The following is a 20799-nucleotide window of genomic DNA, read 5'->3' on the forward strand; positions in this document are numbered from 1 at the left end:
GCACACTCGTGCAGTAACCGCGTTCGGACACAGCTATCACCCAGACACTCACATGCAGACTCGCCAATGTCACATGTTCTGCCAGTTAAAGGGACATGCACATGCACAAATGCTGCAATATTGACAGTATATTCTAATTCTCATTTATGCTTGCAATCTTTTGTGTTTCAAATATTTTTCCAGTGTTTAAAATAAGTGCGTTGTGGGTTTAAATGTATTCAAAGTGCATGGGGGTGTAAAACAATAAAAATAAATAAAATCACAGATTTACCTATACTGTAGTTGGTGTGGCTGGAACATATCCCCCATGACAAAAGGTTTCACTGTACTGTTAATAAAGGTTTGATCACACTTTGAGGCTGGAAGAAATTCTTTCACCTTACATTATTTCCTACAGGAGCAATAGCTGAGAAACAAGAATAACCTGGAATGAAACCAGCATCATGGAAAAGTGACTTTGGAGATTTCATTGTATTAAACAGTCAATTAGTTCACCTTTTTCGCCTTATTCCATATCTCCTTCTCTTTTTGGGGGAGAATTAATATTAGTGAATACATTAATTGGCAGCTTTTTGTTCACTGCTTAAATTTCTTTGCACAAACATCCCTACTTAAGACATCACAGACATACCAGGTGGAGAAGATGTATGACATTTGTAGTATTCATCCATCCGTTATCTATACGGCTTTATCCTCACGAGGAGCGCGGGGACATTTGTAAGAGTGACGTTTAAATCATTCAGGACATATTTATATGTCTTGACATACAAATATGTCTTTGATATTGAATGAGTTAATAAATAAATGTTTATTTAGTTATTCATGCCAAAATGGTTTATTTTATTTAGTGTACAGTACAGAATAAACACAAATATCTCTCGTGACCACTGCTCAGCAGCTTTTGTATACTCAAAGACAATCTAGAGTGTTTATTTCTTATTCTGGACAATATAAAAGTTCATTTTTGACATTGCAATTGTATCGAGAGGGAATACATGAATTATAAATTATGTAGGGAAAGATTTCTTTATAGAGGAGGCTCTGTCCTTTCTTCTTTTAGGAAGCGTTCATCCCCAAAATTCAAGGTCAATATAGAGTCCAAATAGTCCCGAAATCCCTTTTTGTTCTTCCTTTCCTCTGATTATTCTTTGACACCCAGCAGCCCGCAGGGGTGATGAAGTCCGTCCTCCTCCTCCTCCTAGTTGTCTGCCTTTATTGTGAGTGTTATACATGTCCAGGTTTGGACAGGTAGGCGATGAGAGCCACCACCACCCCCACGTACATTCCTGTGCCGATGGTAATGGAAAGAGCAGCCAGGAAAAGGGCTCTCCTGGAGCTCATTCCCGCTCTGGAGAAGTCTCCCTTAGCGACGGCCTTGCCGGTCTGACAGGAAAAAAAAAAAAAAATCACAAAGTGAAATGAGTTAGTCATCATCTGCCGTGAGTGCATGAGTAGGTGTTTTGGGCCACAGTTATCCGAGAGAAAACAAGAAATCTCTCTCTCTCTTTCTCTGCCATTTGTTGCCATGACAATTAGGTCATGGCTCTGACAGTGACGAATGGCTTGTTTGGGTGTTTTTGCGAGCTATGAAAAAATATGCTCTCCATTGTAATTGTCACTGTGTGGTTATACTGGGAGAAACACTCAAGGTACGCCGTGCTTTGCAAAGTTGTGACTAATTGCTGCAACGACTCACTATTCATCACACATTATCATTAGCCGTTCAGTGTAAATGCTGCTTCCACTATAACATAATCAATCATGCGGAACGGGAGGAAGGTATGTGGGTCAGCAAACCAACCCGAAATGCAAGAACAGGTTGTCATGACATGACGGGGGACATCTTTATACCTTGTGAGAGTAGCAGAAGGCAACAATGCCCAAAGGCCAGAAGCAGCAAAGCATAGAGAAGATGGTCAGGCCCAGGTAGTCCCGAGGAGGAAGCACCAGAAAGTTGTCCTCACTCTCGCTATCACTGGAGCTGTCACTCTGCAAGAAGACACCAGGAACAGGATGTTTGATCATCGCATAGAGTGCCCGAGTTTTTGGACGTACTGTACGAGCAGTCAAGCGTTGACTTGCTAGCGTAACTGAATTCAACTTCACTTCAGAGGGCCAGGTTAAGAAATTTCACCTTAAAGTAAAAAATACTTAACTCATTATGAGTATTACATTTTACATTAGCAAAATGTCATAACACACCTCCGCCCTAACTGGGAAAATGATCTCCTCTTACTTGCAAATTGACTTCATTGTGAAGTCAGCTGCACCTGTTTAGGTGAACACAAAGCTATTATTCTGTTGTATGAATGGCACCGGGTAGATACACAGTTTAATTGTCACTTGTGCCATCTTTTGGAAGAGCATTTAACTATCCTGCCTATCGCTCTACGTCGCCGGCATAGACAGGTGAACAAAAATACATTATTCGTAGACAAACAATTACACGCTCACATTCACACCTTTGGACAATTTAGACTCTTCAGTGAGCCGAGCAACGCGTGTTTTTGTAACATGGGAGGAAGCAAGCGTGCAATCTCAATCAATATAATGACCCGCCCACACAAAATGGCTGTTATGATATGAAAACAATATGGCGTGGTGAGTTAGCACCACTCACTGACAGACACTTGACGACAGGTTAGTAAGTGATGTCGCTGGACGAAAGAGTCCATCGTGCCCTTGTTGCTGGGCCAGCAACACAGGAAGTGCTTAGCCCACCGGAGTGGATTTGGAGCCTGTCAACTATGCCGTGAGCGGGCTGACAGATAAGGCCGGATTAACGGATTGTTCCGTCACTGCGAGGTGACAGGGACACAGCCAGAGGACAGTGCCATTTATGTGCTAAATTGCTTCTCCGGCGTACTCCCCCTGCCCCTCCGTCGCCGTCATCATCCTCAGTGGCACCATACGGCTCGACACGTAAAGACTCACAAAGACCGAGTGGGGCTAATTAGTGACAGACAGACATCGATCGGAGCTTGGCGAGCAAAATGAGGATGGCGACGCGAATGTCGCCGTGACCTTTGAAGAGGCCGCAGACGTTGCTTCGCTCAGCTGTCCTGCACATACATTGGAGGATTGCGCCAATAGAAAGTAGAGAGCAGCTTTCATTAGTTCCACTGACTGCAGCCATCAGTCAAGGTGGGAGCAAAACAGAGTGGATACTGTACACTCCCAAGATATAATACCACAGGGGGGTTCATGCCCTCAAATGGTGTACAATCAACTACCTGTTATTGATCAATGTCGCCTTATTAATTAGACAGTTAAACATGAAGAATAAATACTACATTTTTCAGGTGTCTGTACTTCACTGGAGTATTTGTTTTTCCAGAATTTTATACTCGCTACATTTGAAAACAGATACCTGTACTTTCTACTCCTTACTTTGTTAAAATAGGCTTGTTACTTTTTTCAACTTCGCGAATATGACACAAAGACGGAAATAGAGGTAAAGTCAAGCGTGGTTATAAGACAGGGACACTGTCAACATTGAGTAAGATGAACGAGGGAGCATTAAAGCTGCACTGCGCAGGATTTTGCCCGAAAATAACTTTACAATTGCCTTTTCATTTGAGCATTTATGACTCACACGTAGCAGATTAAGCTTTTAGCTGTTCAAAATGGGTACGCTTGCAAGCCTCTGGAAAATCATTTTCAGACTGGAATCGGGTTCGAATTCCCCGCACTCTTGTCATGCTCGTTCTCGTCCACAGAGTCGCAACCGGAAGCTATTATTTCGCCATAATGGTTTCCATAATGCATTCCCCAGACACCCACATTTTCTCAGAGGAAGGCAAAAAAACAAATGGAAAACCATGACAAGTAAAAAAAAAAAAGATTGAAACTTGAAAGGAGTGTGCAATTTCATTTTTCGGCCGCAGGTGGCAGTGGCGATTTGAAACTCAAAATCCTGCAGAGTGCAGTTTTAAGGGATGATGACAACTGATTCTGAGAAAAAGACATCCTTAGTGTCCAAAACAAATTCAGGTCAAGTGTATTTTTTCACATGGTATCATTAGCTAATTGAGCATTTTGTTGTCATGCTTTGCTTATAAAGGACATTGTTTTGATTTGATTTTGTTTCCCAGTTTCTTGTTTGTGCCTAGCTTTATCTTAGCTTGTAGCAAAACTGTATTCCGTGAGTTTTTTTCTTCCCACTAAAAGTACAGTCCAAGTTAATAAAAGAGGGAAAATATTTTATGTGTACAAACGTTTTTTTTCATTGTGCCAAGTCATTAAAACAGGTATCATATAATTGACAGTTTAAAAAAAAAGATATATATATATATTTTAGTGCATTTCAGAATTCTTACTTAATTACGTTTAGTTTAGTAAATGAGTTGATTATTATGTTATTGAATAAAATAAATAAAACAGTTTATTTATTTGGTATTGGAGCTTACATGCAGGGCGGAAGCATGGTGAACCCTGTGTTTAGAATGCCTGCCTTCCAATTTTGAGGTTTAGGCTTCGAATTTTGACTCCGCCTACCCCGTGTTGCCTTTTCTACCCATCCTTGTGTGTATTTTCTCGAGATATTTTGGAAAGAGTCAGTGAGAAGGCAAGTAATCAACCACGTGCGACACATTGTCCAAGAATATTGACGAGCAAATGTCACCTTCTATCCGACTACACGATAAATAAGGTCCATCATGACTATGAGTCTTATTTATTTAGACACTGAAGCACGGCACTAAATCATCCAGACTTGTTTCCCAACAACTGCCCCTGTGCCAAGACAAGATTACGAAGCTGCCCGTTATCTGCTTTATGAACACGCTGCACCTGGACTGGCGGCTGTTATTCATCACCACGGCGACTGCATGCTCATAACCACTCCATGATGTGACACCCCATGAATAACGCAGTGGCCACACAGTAGCCCTAATCTACCTTTATCTAGTGAGTCGCGCTGGATAAGAACTGAGTGACTGGTGCTTTCGAGGCCACTGACACTAACTGGAGCCACACACCCGCTGTGTTTGTTTGCCAATACGATCGCCCTCTTGTCAAGACACGTGTCATCCTTACTTAGCAAATACTGCCGCAGGACTCTGGGATACAACAGTGTGCTTGCTTTTAACTACAATGTCACTCAATAGAGTGCAGTATTCTGTCAAGGTGGAACTGTCATAACAAAAGTTGTGACACATCATAATTGTCAGTCTGAAAAGCTTTGCAAACACATGCTGGTAGGTGACATATTGGGACAATATCAAGCAAACTTGACCAAAGCTGAACTTGGTGTTGACCACTCACAAAAGGATTTGCCATCATAAGTACTCAATGCAGGGACATATTAAGTCATTTGAGGGTCCTCCACATGACTGGGTCAGCAAACATTTGGAATATTACAGTTTTTATACAATACAATTTATCGCGCATTTCTTAACAGCTACAGCTATAACAAAGCATTTTACATTAAAGTGGAAGTCAACCCAAACATTTTTTTTTTCAAGAATATGTTCTATGCAAGCACACTAGTTGAAACAAGGCATTCTGAATATTGCGTTTGTGGAATAAGAGTTAATCCACCCGTTTTTAGCCATCTCTGGTGGCCATTTTGTCGACTGAAAATGACATCACAACTACTCAGGGCTCAGGTAACGATCAATCAAAACTCACCTGTTTTCTGAAGCTGAGCTGTGATTGGTAGTTACCTGAACCCTCAGCACTTGTGATGTCATCTTCAGTTGACAGAAATGAAAAAATGGCCGCCCCCTGAGATGGCTGAAAAGGGGTGGATTTTGCTGCTTTACTCATATTCCACAAACGCAATATTAATCAGAATGCCGTGTTTCAACTAGTGGGCCTGCTAAGAACATATTCTTGAAAAAAATATGTTCGGGTTGATTTCTGCTTTAAAAAAATAGCAATAATACAAAAACAAAGACATTCATGTTTTCCGAGCTGAACTACAAATATAGTATATCATCCGTTGGCATTATGTGCTATTGCACACTAAAGATAAAGGTCAGTGGACACACCAGAAGCTGGAAAAGCAACTTTTACTCGCCCACACTTTGTCTGAAGAATTTACTCGGTTGAATTGACAGGGAATAACTTGAGCCAGTGGCCACCTGCTCCTGGGACTTGTAATGCACGCAAGGCACAAACTGCATTACTAGTAGCGATGCTACATCTCTATCTGTGCGCCAGAGCAAAAGGAGCGGTCTGATCAGGGTGTGTGACTGAAATGAGATTTCTAGCACATCTGAAATGACTTTGCCGCTTTGCTTTCGTGACTTTTCTTTGATGAGCGCGCAAGTCATCCCGAAGAACAATAGCCCGGATGGAGAGAACCGCGAATGGCAATTATAAAGCATAGGGAGTTCACAGCAAACTTGAACGACTTGTGAAATGACCTTTCTGAGGAGACGGGAATGCAAAATGAGTGCGAATGGCTCCGTTGGTCTCTTAGGTTGTTAAAATAATGTAAATGACAAAACATCCCCATGGCTGCCCGCCTGGACAGAGATGGGCTGACCCCTTATGACTTATTGTTAATGAACTAACTGACTCCGCGCACAGTATTCTTCTATCCCTGTGCACCGAGGCAGCCAGTGAACTTCAGAAAATGTATACTGTCTCATTAGGAACTGACATTTCACTTCTACCTGTGATCTTATACCCTTTAAAATAAGCACACATCGATTTTTTTAAACCCCTAATGATTGTGAAAAATAACCTACTTATTTTGCTTTTGACATCTTTCTTCTTCTGTCAGATACTGTTCTTGCTTTTTATTTGTCCCTGTGCTTAGTTTGGCTTTTTGTTTTGGAAAATACATTCATTTGGAGACTCCTGCACACCTTGATCACCCCCTAGACCCCCCGCTTCTCTGCATTAGGATCCTCCATCTTTTTTCCTCCAGCACCACAGAATCCCTCAATTCCTGACATGGTTTGCTTGGCTAACTCCAAGCCTAACACTCGGGCAAGTTGGGACGACATCAACATAACACAACCTGTCAAAACTCAGGCCTTCAAAATAAAAGCAGAGAAGTATCATAACAGTTTCAACACTTTCTTTGTCCCTTTTATTTTGCTGCCTTGACTTTTGAGTGGATGTGCTACGCCGCAGCTTGTATTGGGAAACACACGTTGTCGTCTGTTGAAATTTTTTACACAACTACGAGAATGCTTTTGATGAACTTGCAGTATGAGGACGCTTAATCAACAAGAAACAATGGCAAACCCAGTCATGATTTGGGGAAATAAATGGCTGGGTCTCATTTTTGGGGGGACAAAAAGTGATTCGAGGTACGAGAACCTGGACAACATTTTGACGAATTAAAACTAAATCATACGAAAACTAGGGCATACAAAAACTGAATATATTTAGTGACATTTTTGTATGGTATTGCCTTGGCTCAATACAGGCTGGGAAACAGCTATTGGAGGACAAGCGCTTTAGAAAACGGATGTATGGATTGATTGTTTTTCAGATTTTTGTTTTGTCAGATTCAAAAGACATGATGTTGTGACTGACCTCGTACTCGGGAGCTTGCTCATCTTCCACCTCATATGACACCGTCTGGATCTTCACGTCTTTCTCTCCTTGCGTGCCGTTCAGCTGCTTCTCCGTGCAGGCGTCACTCGGCGCCGCGTCCTTATTCTCGGTGAAGGTGGTTTCAAAGCTCTCGCTCTTGGAGTCTTTGCTGTGCAGGCTGACGTCGTCCTTGCCCAGGATGAAGTCGGGCTTGTAGAAGGCCTCCACCGCCAGATGCAGCGAGGTGGCATCCAGGAACTGTTGAGACTTGTGCTCGTCATGGCTCTCACTGTACAGGTAACCTGCGAGACCGCCCTGGTGCTGCTGTTGGCTTGGGTAGTCGCCATGGTAACCCTGGACTAGGTGCTTGTTGCTTTTGTCCAGAAGAGGATTCTGGAGCTCACTGAGGCTCTCCATGGTGATCCTACTCACACTGTTACAGTCCAAGAGGAATTAGGCAGTCTCAAAGCTGAAATAATACAAATGAAAAACATTTACAAGGTAGATAAAAGTTGACAAAGACATCTTAAAATAAAAATACAGTAAAATGCCTTTGTCATTGTACAGCACAGATACAATGAAATTGGAGGTGCAACTGTAAGTTTGTGTTATTAACATTATAGAATAGAAAAATAATTGACTACGCCATGCAGTGCAAATGGCACTATAAGGCAAATTAAATAAATAATAGCAGCGGGGTGAGGAATGGTGCCGGGATCCGGATACCAATTGAAAAGTTCTGAGGAACTTTTGCCAGTGCTTTATCGTTGATGCTCCCTACATGAACATTAACTACCAGAGGACTGTAAATTCCCAATTGAACTACAGTGTTAAATGGATGCCACAAAGATTGACACACGGCCATGGAGCCTTTTTCTGCCAGATGCGGAAGATGGTCTTTCCTCTCCAAAGTTATGTCTATTCTTTTAGTGTCCTAGCCACACCCACATAAGAGCGCAGCAATACCTAAAATTTGTGTTGGGATCTTCCATGTGTGTGACCCCATAGTCTTTACTGGCTTCAACTGGTAAGTGTGCAAGGGTACAGGTACATAAAGAAGGCCAAGCAAGGAGAAAGGTCGCAGCGGCCTAGTTCTAGTCACCAATCTAATTATGTACCTATTAGGCCTAATCTAACACATGTAAAAGAGTAACAGTAATTGAACAAGTGTTTGTGTTGTTGTGAGTTCAGTGTTGTGACGGCATGTGGGAGTAAGGTGTCTAATGTTCTCTCGGACAGTGATTGCCAGCCGATGTGATCATGTGTGCTTGGTGAAATTTCTGTCGCACGTCTCATCTATCTATGACAATGATGTATAGTGACAGCAGTAGAATCATTAAATGCTCTTCCAGTAGTTGGCAGAAAGTACAATTACATTTGTATGCTTCTGTCGCCATTCATATCATGTATAACAGAGTGACTGTTATCAATACTACCGGTAAATAAACAAGCCAAGATTTCATACCGCGTAAGTAAATTTTTAAGTAGATTCAGACGAAATCCTCATTATTTCAGCATTTTATTTGGTGGTGTGCGGTAAGAATTTTCAACTGTAAAAGGCCTTGGCTAAATAAAGGTTCTCCTTATTTGTCAATATTCAGCGCACACACTCTTACCATCCTGTGCAATAAAATCACCATCTGCTCAATGTTTGTCTCTCTCCCTCTCATACACATCCACACACGAGCAAATACGCACGCACACGCATACTCATATCAACATGTAACGGAAAACAACCTCCACGGTGATAAACAATGGTCATATGCAGGCGCTGAATTCGGATTGCATTGTCTGCTGAGTCATTTTTACGAGCACGGCTCAACAACTACAATATATGATTAAAGACATACCATATATCCACCCACTAGTATTATAGTATACAATGAAGCTTGGAAAAAGTCACAAAAGATGCCAGCAAATCTCATGAGACTTCAGCTCAGCACCTAAAGTTTTACCTCCACATGTGTTTTACTTCTTTGTTTTTTTTTTGTGATGCCACCACAGAAGAGTACCATTGATGGTAAAGAGGAAAAAGTAATGATAAGTACAGAACTGAAAATTGAATTTATTGCGAATTAGGTTAAGTGAAAGCCACTGCAAGCCGACACAAATTATAAAATGATCCAGGCCCTAAATTCAGCCGTGTTTTTTTGTGTAAATTCTTTGTTGCGTTCTTTCTTGTGTGACAGTTAAGAATATTAAAAAGCATTAAGCCTATCAGCAATTGCCTGTCCCCACTTCAGTCGCGCATCAAAAAAGGTGAGTAATTTTACTTTAGTCACATTTTATTTCCTCTTATATTACAGCAGCTAAATTGTATTTACCTTTGTAAGGGAGTTAGTTAGAAGAGGAGTTTGCAATTTTTCTGAAAAACCCATTTTGTCACATTTGTTAAAACTGTCACTAAACAAAGTAAACCTGACAGGAGTGCATTGGTGAAGTGACCTGTGGGAAAAAAATGTCCTCTCTGGCTCTGTCTAGTACAATCTCGTACCCAATCTACCTCTGATTTAATGTTTAAGCCACATTGTCTGAGGAAAAACAATCAATCAGAGACAGAATGTGGCTGAAGAGGCATCATTCATTTCCCATGCACTTGCGTGCACACCCATGAAGCAGTGGACTGACTTATTTCTTTAAGCTTCATGAGCTTTGCTGAAACTATCATGGAATATCATTTGTGTGCCTCACCTTAACTGTGCCACTCAGTGGGGATGATTTCAAAAAATAGAATACAATGATTCAGTCAGTTTGTTTGTATATTTTTGAAGCAAATACACTGTTTTTTTTTCTTGAAGTTGGTAGTCAGAAACGCTAATGGGACCCGTTTAAAATGATAGTCGGACCGGCCTATAGACGATTACTATTTGGTCCGCTCAGACAAAATACCGGATAAACAGATGGCGGAAGGGTACCCCAGCTGTAGGCGGAAGGCGATAAACGGACTGCACATTTTTAGTAAAAGGCCCAGCTCTGACTATCGAGTAGTCTACTTCTATCTCATGCACTGATTCGCTAACTAAAAGCCACTCAGAGTGATCGTCATTTTGCATACTGCGATCAAAGACGCATTCATTCAAATCATATATAAAAAGCACAATGACACAAAAAAGTGGTAGTATTATTTAAAGTGAAAGTCAACCCAAACATTTTTTTTGCCAGAATATGTTCTATGCAGGCCTACTAATTGAAATATAGCACTCTGATTAATATTGCGTTTGTGGATTATGAGTTAAGCAGTAAAATCTGCCCCTTTTTAGCCATCTCAGGGGGTGGCCATTTTGTCATTTCTGCCGACTGAAAATGACATCACAACTGCTCAGGGCTCAGGTAATGACCAATCACGGCTCAGCTTCAACAAACAGGTTAGCTATGAGTGGTCGTTACCTGAGCCCTGTGTAGTTGTGATGTCGTTTTCATTCGACAGAAGTGACAAAATGGCCGCCCCCTGAGATGGCTAAAAACAAAAGGATTTTGCTGCTTAACTCATATTTTACATTAATGATATTGCTTTGTTTCAACTCGTGGACCTGATTAATATTGCATTTGTGGAATATAAGTTAACCAGCAAAATGCAACCATTTTTAGCCATGTAAGGGGCGGCCATTTTGTCACTCGACTGAAGATGACATCGAAGTTGACCAATCAAGACTCACCTGTTTTCTAAAGCTGAGCCATGATTGGTCGTTATCTGAGCCCTGAGCAACTTTAATGTGATCTTCAGTCTTCAGTATTTTTGCTTATTCTTTGTTTTGCTTTTTGTTTTTGGGGGGGCTCTTTCATGCATGGGCCTTCTTGCCAGAGGCCCCGAAAGGGTCTGGAAACACCCTTGGAAAGTAAGATAAGGTCATAAATCCCCTAAAGTAGCTGCATCACACAATTGAGTAGCAAATTGCTTGCATTGCTGTTATGGGTGTAAGCCAATAAAATGTACACATTGGGGATTCTTTTTTGTAGGGGAGAATAGGAAACAAAGCCTATAACACAGCTTCGTTTATGGAGAAAAAGCAGTACCAACATCCTGTAGAATGGGATGCATATAATGAGTGCCTATTTCACTGTTATAGTGTGTTTGCATGTGTGACGGCATGCTTGCAGCCAAGCTTGTGGCCTCAGCGCACAACACAATAACAGGACGAGACACAAATGTTCCGCCTGGACAAGCGTGAATGATGTGGAAAACGATGTGGGTGAATGTGAACACGCACACACACACGTGCGCTCAAGACATCCTCACTTATCTTGGACATAACACACACTTCCATTACACACTACATTAGACAACGAAAACCTCCATCCCACATGCACTAATAATTAATCAAAACACCAGAAGATGTGCACTTAGAAGGTATGTGTACTCCTCAGTTATGAATAATACATGCCTCTCTCTACCATCTCACTCCTCATCTTCTCATTTGGTTATTTACCTCCTTTTCTCTCATCCATAGCACACTTTTCAAGAATGAAACTAAAGACGAGATCACACCTGTTAAACTGCAATAACAAAAACAAAAACGCATCTCGAGGCTGTAATCAGCTGGAAACAAGCAATGCTGAGTACAGTAGTAGTCTCTCACCTTGGTTTAAATGTCCTCCCGTAGCCTCGCTCAGCATCCCTCCTCCGCTCAACTGACTCGGCCGCTTGTGACTTCACATCATCACTTCGGGGGAAGCCGCCATGCACGCCGCAGCTTTCACTCGTTGAAAGCAAGTTTGTCCGTCGTTGGGCGACAGAAGTGTGCCGCGGCGCGCCGCGCACAGCTCCATTTTACGCACACACTCAGACCAGAGAGGCTTAGAAGGATCCCGATCACGACCTATTTAGGGTGAAGTGATTCTACGAGCCTGCCGGTTCGCGAGGATGTCAACTCTCGACTGGAGGTGATCGCGCATTTGCCCGCTCATCCCCTGCTGTTGCATCATGGGTTGGATGCAGTTTTACGCATCGGTGCGTTGTGCTCAGTGGAACAGGTTGGGGTGGGGGTGGATGAGCTCCTTCGACTAAATTGCAACAGTTAACGCCGCCAAGAATGCCCCCTCCACCGCACACCCCAATAGGTGGCAAAATAGCCTTTAATCACGCTCTAAAGTACAAGTTTACGTTCGTTTATTGTCTATTTTGTTATCATACATTCGTATATTCCACTATATTTTCTCATTTTCACCTGAATGGTGTTTCCACGTTACAGACATTGCATTAATGTGACAATCTAAAAAAATAATGAATATGTTTGTGTGTGTGTATATATATATCTATATCTATATCTATATCTATCTATCTATCTATCTATCTATCTATCTATCTATCTATATATATATATATATATATATATATATATATATATATATATATATATCTATAGATATATATATATATATATATATATATATATCTATATATATATATATATATATATATATATATATATATATATATATATATATATATATATATATATATATATATATATCTATATATATATATATATATATATATATATATATATATATATATGTATACACACAAATCCCATGCATTTATCGTGTGCCTGCCAATTTGGTTGTGCTTTTACATTATCCTCTGCAAAGCTTCTTATGGTTTCACGTCACCATTTATCACCATAAACACACTTTACACAACATTCATATAAATCGCCCGCAAGGAGATGTGTGGCAAAATAGATTAATCCGTCATCCTAATTTATTTGGCTGCCGCCAGTGAATAATTATGACATAATCAGAGTATTTAAAGGGCCACAATGTGTGGATTAAACACAGTCAGGAAGAGTGATGTGATGCCAAAAACGAAGTGTGATCGTCGGCCGCACGGTGGACACATATCTTATGCAGAAGAGCACTCTTGTGCATTGCTCAGCCTCATAAAAACATCTGGCGTTAATAATGTGCAAAGGCAAGGCTCTGTCACTTTCACTGGGAGGCTCTGATGGACACTTTACGGCAGGAACATGGGGCTGCATTTTGCACGAGTGCGTCTAGCGCCACGCAACGTGTCATAACAGCCCTGCCGTCTCCATGATGGATACCGCTCCCTCGAGGGACGCGGATATTGAAAGTGGGGGCTGGAGAGGAGGTGGAGGGCTTGGGGTCAAAACCATTTAGTTTCTCTTCCTCCATTCATCTTCTCATCAGCCTTCTGCAGCAGAATCCCAAGAATTTTAATTCCCAGCGTTGAAATAAACAACAGCAACAAAATACATTTGTGGAAATCATGGGGATGTTGTAGATTCATTGTCATCTGGAAGAGATTTTTCAGGAATGGAGGACAAGACACAGTTTTTTGATCAAATTAAATTGATAAATGGAATGGTTATCAAAATTTACATTGTAAATGTAGGTCAGTGCTTCTGATGTGAGAACTTGACTTTGTGAGTGAATAATTTCTCAGTACTGAGTATGAGTCTTTTTCTGTGGTGTGTTAGTGAATCATTTTTCAGTAGCCTGTGTTAGAGTGTCTCAGTAGTGTGAATGAGAGCATTTCATTGGTGTGTGTGAGAGCATTTCAGTAGTTTGAATGTGAGCATTTCAGTAGTGTTCGTGAGAACGTTTCAGTTTGCGATGAGAGTGTTTTGGTAGTGGGAGAGCATTTCAGAAGTGTGAGTAATAATGTAGCAGTAGTGTGTATGAGAACACTTCAGAAGTGTGTGTGAGTGAATACATTTCATCGTAAGTAAGCAGTGATGGGAAATCCAGGTCCAGAAAGTCAAAACCCTTCCACAGTTTGTCTTTAGCCACAGGTGCTTCTACTCAACCGGCAGGTAAACAAGCTCAGTTGATTAGAAGCACCTGTGGCTAAAGACAAACTGTGGCAGGGTTTTTACTTTCTGGACCTGAATTTTCCCCTCTCTGGAAGTCATTGCCATGATATATGTGAGATCATTTTAGTAGTGTGTGTGGGAGTGTTTCATAATGGTGTGTGAGTTCATCATTTTTCGGTAGTTTGTGTGAGAGCATTTCACCCGTGCATGTGAAAATGTTTCAATAGTGTATGTAATGGAATTTTTTTCATTTGTGTATGCTAATCAAAGTTCCTAACTTTCTTGTTTTTTTTTGTTTTGATTGAAGACCGTCATGGCAGCCGCACATAAAAGTGATCAGCATGTGAGCCCTCCCTTGTGTAGCTAGACTGTGAATATTTATTGTCCTGTGCCCTTTTCCTCTGCTCCATTTCCGCTCTATATTTAGTCATCATGTCACCACAGCACACACGTTTCACATGTACCTGATTGTTATATCGCCCACATTCATCGGAATAATATCAATTTGCTCTTGATTGGTCGTTCACTAGAAAAAGGAGCTCACGGGTAGACATTATGACGCATGTGGAGCTCGGTTGTTGAATCTGAGTGGCTGCAAATCTTCTCAACAGCCATTAGCTTCAATCATGTCCACACTAGCGGGAATTAGACAGCCTAATCTGATGGGTGCAGAAAGTAGCCAAGCACTTAAATTGATCTGCAGGAGGTGGAGCAACAAGTACATTTATGAAGCTTTTCCAACATGACTCTTCTGTACATTATTACCTGCTTGACTGCTTGAAGAACAAAATGCAGCAATGTGGCACAGACGAGGGTAACACGTTGTTTTTGAGATATTACTTACAAAATACCACCTAAGAAAAATATGTAGATCCTTTGTTACACTCCATATACAAATATTTATTGACGTTATACAGTGTAATATCTACTGAATCCTCATTCATTAAGTATGGGTGTTTATAGAATTAGATGAGACAGTGGAATAAAAAAGTGTGTGTGTACGAATGCAGTATAGTAAGTTCAGAATCATGAGAGCTAAGCAATACGCTGTATTTTAAAAATTAATACAATTTTCACCTTCCTTGTCATAATAAGTGTGCGGATCTGTGTATCTGTGCATGTGGTGCATGCAGCAGACACATCACCTAACACAAATACCCAGCCGTCTACAACTTGGTCAAACGTGACTATTATTTGAAGCTAATGCTGGAAACTTTGTTAGCTAATGCTAATCTGTGTCAAAACTGCAGCTCTGCATACCTTTTGCCTTTTGCAAAGAAGCGCTTTATAGTGGGGGGCTGGGATACTATGAAAACTAGCCAAATGGTGATATCACAACTTTTAAAACTTCAAATCGCTCATAGATTTACTTGGTTTAGTTTCACAGTAGAGCCGATCCCAGCTAACTGGACAAGCGGCAGCGTAAACCCTGGGCTGGTTGTTAGCCAATCACAGAATTATTGAATAGTTTAGTAGTTCAATTTATTTGTGTTTCAAGTCAAGTCAGGAATGCCAGCAAAGCAAGTATTCAACTTCAGAGAGATGATGTGTGCAGACAAATGACATTGCTATGTCCACATTTGATAACATCTCCGAATGGATCGTCAGTGATAATCTATTTAGACAGCTGCGCTTCTGCGCCATGAATAATAAAGCGGCCTCAAGATCATTAATATGATGGATTTCCTTTAATGTAGACACACTCTGCTAGAAGTCCACACACTAGAAAAACTGCTGTGTACATTAACTGCACGGCTGATTTGTGGATGGAAGTTTAATACCATTTGACACGTAATGACACGGTACCACTTAACAGTTCTAAAGGAATCTTGTAAAAGCAGATAAAATGCTCCTGGGTCGGTCCGCTGGGTGACTTGTTGCGGGAAAGTGGTTTTATTTGTGCAGCAACCAAGAGGAAAACTATTAAATGTGTCCAGCCCTGACTCTGTTGTCTCCATGCGTGTCACGACTTGTGTTTTCTTCTGTTTTGATTTGTTTTTTTTACAGTACGTCTAGTTTTCTTGTGTTCCATGTTCATGTCCTGTCTTAAGCTAGGAGGACTTTAGGAAGATTTGAAAAAGACCCTTGGAAAACAATCATCCCACGCCTGCTCACATTTAAAGACAGGTTATAGAGTTTTTAGTTCAGCCTAGTCTCAGACTGAGATTTTACAAAGACTGCAAATTTTGCAGGGTCACTATTTATAAGAACTAGATTCTTTAGGCATTTTTTCCCACAATGCGGAATGCAGTTTCCTCTTTCCGGTTTTGTTAGAGCAAACACATTTGATATTGTCGTAAAGACAAGAGATGACCAATTTACACTAAATGATTGAGACGACAGGGAGCGTAAAGTAGCAATTGATTCAAGGAAGTATGTTGAAGTGACACATTTCGACTGAGAAACTAACATCTTTATATGTTGGGAAGGAACATTGTTTAACCTGGGTGTTAGTGGACATTATGGAGATTCTTCATCTCATATACATGCCTACTGCATACCTCTGGAGGAGCTTTGGTGGGGCCATAGAGGGGCCAAGGATATCTCAGGGAGTCCGCACAAAGAACATTTTTTTTACAAAAGCCCCCAAATTCTTCAGAATACGCTGATGAAAATTCATTATATATTCCTTATGGGCGATGGGGGAAAATGTGGGGGAAAAAAATCCCAGAAAAAAATACTCAAAAGTCAATTATCTGGTCTGGCACCTGAGGGTCCATGCATATTTCAGGGGGGGTCGGTGCCCCTGCATTTCCCCCTCTAGCTCCGCCCGTGCTGCCTACATGTTTTGAAAACAAATACCGTGTAAGCCCGTTATTTTTAAGGGTACGATTGAAATTATAGTGAAGTGTTTTGGGATCATGCTTTTGTCTCATGCCCCACTTCATGTACCATGTTGTTTGTGGACACAACAGGCAGTGGCTTTTTGAAGAAAATCTACCAAAAATTGACTTGACTGCCTGACCAGAGTCCCGACAGCCCATAAAAATAAGAGAGTTCCCTGGAGAGCTTTAAAGACACAAGGATGATACCGTCTTCCGCTTCCTCTGCACCTCTGCTGGATTGCAGCCATTTGATTGATGGCTGTGTATTCGCTGAGGAAATAGACACTTGCTATCAGCATGCAACACATGATTATGCTGTCATGCAGGAGACAACATCATCCCCTGCGCGATACAGCCATATTCTGCAGTGTAAAACAACATACTTTACTCTAAGTGGCTTTTGTTTTATGTGTTTTTATGTGCGCTTGCACCCCCTGGATTCAATCAATATTTTTCTTTATGTGGCCCTTTAATTCTCTCCACTGAGGTGCGCTTTCAGGTGGGTTTATTATCCGTGCCCTAGCAGCCGACTGCCCACTCCCTCATTTTAAAAAAAAGCCATTCTCAGTGTACACGTTTGCTGTGGTGCACTTGAGAGCAGTAAACAACCTCGCAGAAGCCATGGGATTCCGGTGAGGGGGCTCAAAAGGGAAAGAGGTCAGGCAGGGCTTCACTCCAAACCCCGCCTCACTTTTTGAGAAGCCTCAGATGGACCATTAGGAGACTGTGACACTCGTTTCCACAGTGAAAAACCAAGAGGGACATAATTACGGCGCGCCACATGTCCGCGCCATCGTATTTTGTGACTGCTTCAAAGGATGTGTATTGATCTGAACAGCATATCGAGAGCACCGGCGCCTGTTTGTACTCATCACCACTCTGTGGACATCTGGTCCCCAAAAAATGAAACGCCATCATAACCTTGGCCCATTTTTCGCTCGTCGTTTCTTCAGTGTGTACTGTATTTGTACTCATTACTTTACAGGGACAAAAATCTGTTTACTAGGTCATGTCAGGGGACCAAAAATCAGGTCGACAATAAGAGTAAGCCCCTAAACCCAGAATAACTTTGGCCCATTTGCTGTGTATCTTTTTTTTCATCTGTTTGTATGATAGTATTCCTCACTTTATGCGGACAAAAATATTTACAAGGTCAGGTCAAGGTTATGATAGTTATTGAAATCTAATGCAATAGCTAAAACTAAAATTGAAGGAACATTTTCATTACCATAATAAAATAAAAAATATATTATCGCAAAATTGTCCTTGATAATTTTTTTTTTTACCTTGCTCTCGACAAAGACTCCATAAATAAAAAACAAAATCTAAAACTAATACTAAAACTAATACAAGCTAAACGAATATGAAGCAAAAATTAGCAAGAAGCAAAAAACTGAATGAATGTGCTGACATATCTGTCGATTTGAGATTATGGCCAGTGTAGACAATTATTGACAACATACAGAAAACTCAGAAAGCACTAAGATTGCTCCATAGATCATATTTTTTTTCACAGCACATCTGCACTACTCTGCCTCTTGTCAAGCTTAATAATACATGTCACATGGTGCATATTTAATCAGCAGTAGCAGTATTTTGGAGCCTTTTTTCCCCCTTCCCCAAGTTGATCTTGCAGTTGTTTGTTGTCATTATCGAGAGAAAAATGGAGGCCATCAACAGAATGACATGACAACATCACTGCCCCGGTGTCTACATTTTCTGAACAGAATTCAATTTCAGCTTTTGGAGCTTTTCATTTAGCTATACATCAATCAACGTATTAGAAATGCATATATATAAAAAAAATGTATTTCTTTAGCTAACTAACCCAATTATGTATTGAATCGCTTTAGATTGTGCAGGTGTAACTGCATAGACCTGTGGGCATGTACAGTAGTCTAAAAAAAGCTCTCCACAGAGAATTACAGTATACAGTATCTATATTTTATTGCCATATGGAAGCAATTAAGTGTTCATAATGTTAAGTGATGACTCATGTGGAGATTTAATTAGAGCCACTTATCCTCCCATTCATCGAAGAGACTTTTCTCATGCTGTGCTTTTTGTCATAAAGAGCATTCCCTACACACATTCAGGACAATTTTTCCACATATCCATTATTTTATCTTGTCAAATTGTATTCTTTATGGTCATATACTGCATGGAGATTTTCTCATTAAGTATTATAAGGATGTGTGCGCTCAACCACCAGTGTGGCCAAAAATATACTCAAAAAGGGAGTCAAAGTTAAAAGTTATGCAAGTGTTAAGTGTCTGCATGACCAACTCCCTCCTACAATTTCTGTATGCGTGTGCGTATTCGAGTGTGTGCGTGTGCGTGTTGTACAGAGGATGAGGATGGTACGAGATTATAGTTGCTTAAAATAGGTTGACAAAATGACACCTAAGGTAGCCATGGTTACCAAGTAAGTAGAGGAGGTAGAGGAAGAGCTTGCAGAGGAAGCACATGGGTTTCGTGACTTACACTGTCTTAACTCATTAGCGACTGGACTCTCAAGTGCGTACAGCCTGTGCTGGATGATACATGCATTTCACACACTTTAAACTAGTTGAAGTTACAGCTGACTTTCCTCATTGTCAAGTAACCAATCTGTGTGAAGGAATCTGGCATAATGCAATTGTGTGTGAGTGAGGGTGTGTGTGTGGGTGGGGGTGCGTGTGTGGGTGCGTGTGTGTGTGAGAAAGGAAGTCACAATCGCACAGCCTCCTAGGCAAGCAACACACTTGTGTTTCGCACGACATCTCCAGACAGTCTGATGATAAGGCTAATAAATCCTGCATGTATTTACACAGCATTAACTCGAACGTCTAAAGTGCGATTGGCAGTAGTGGACGGCAGTGAGGCAGCAGATTTGAAAGCAAAGCATTCGTAATATATATAGACAGTGAATAAAAATAGACTGTTGGTTTTAATTACATACGCTGACAGGGAATATCAACTCATTATTTATTTCATAGTGTTTATAGTACATGTACTATACTGTATTTAATTTTACATATTAAAAACCTGTTATGATTGGTTGTTTATGTGTTGTATCAGTTGCTCTGCAGATGTTATGGTCCGTTCATTCTTTGACCTTTATGATGTCATATAGACCTGAAGTCCTACAGTTTAAAAGTTTGAGTTACACACTGACACATTGTCAGTACGTCAAACCTTCTTGGAGTGAGGATGCAAACTCTCTTCCAGTCCTGATCTCTGTTGCTACTTTGTATTTTTGTTGATAAAGACTCTTCGACGTCCGTGTCATATCTGCGTATGGGTCCAAATCCCGCTCCTCACATGACAAAACCGAGATCTTTATGTGTTATTAATGTATCAGGAAAGGAACCGGATTTCCTACTGTATGTATCAGGGACCATATTTAGTACCATCATTCTCTGGAAAAGAGCCAAACTTGATACCTTAAACATCTGTAAGCGAACCGAATTTTGAACCTTAACTACGAAGAAAGTAACCATATTTGGTTTTGTAAGTATCAGGAAAGCAGCCTTATTTGGGGCCTTAAGCACCAGGGACGATACTTACTCAGTACTTCAAGTACCAGGAAAGGAACCTTATTTGGTACTGTGATGATCAGGGAAGAAACCATACTTGGTACTGTAAGCATCAGGATAAGAACCGTATTTGCTACTTTATGTTTCAGGGACTACTGTACAAGTATATTTTGTACGTTGAAT

The 20799-nt window shown here is 40.8% G+C and overlaps 1 protein-coding gene across 2 annotated transcripts; it reads right to left on the reverse strand.

The window, feature by feature from the left end:
* Positions 1–896: 896 nt before the first annotated feature.
* Positions 897–12427, reverse strand: LOC147137647 (synapse differentiation-inducing gene protein 1-like). 2 transcript variants are annotated; one of them, XM_086049599.1, is made up of 4 exons: positions 12075–12427; positions 7498–7966; positions 1852–1989; positions 897–1383 (listed from the first exon to the last, which is right to left on the reverse strand). In XM_086049599.1, exons 2-4 carry the CDS (start codon positions 7912–7914, stop codon positions 1225–1227), a joined length of 714 nt encoding a protein of 237 aa, XP_085905725.1. In that variant the 5' UTR covers positions 7915–7966; positions 12075–12427; the 3' UTR covers positions 897–1224. The 2 variants fall into 2 exon arrangements, with proteins under 2 accessions (XP_085905725.1, XP_085905726.1); XM_086049600.1 differs by lacking the exon at positions 12075–12427 and adding an exon at positions 11925–12060.
* Between the last annotated feature and the right edge of the window lie 8372 nt (positions 12428–20799).

This window comes from Filicampus tigris, chromosome 13, assembly GCF_054856515.1.
Source record: "Filicampus tigris isolate MCC_2025a chromosome 13, RoL_Ftig_1.0, whole genome shotgun sequence".
Taxonomy (NCBI): domain Eukaryota; kingdom Metazoa; phylum Chordata; class Actinopteri; order Syngnathiformes; family Syngnathidae; genus Filicampus; species Filicampus tigris.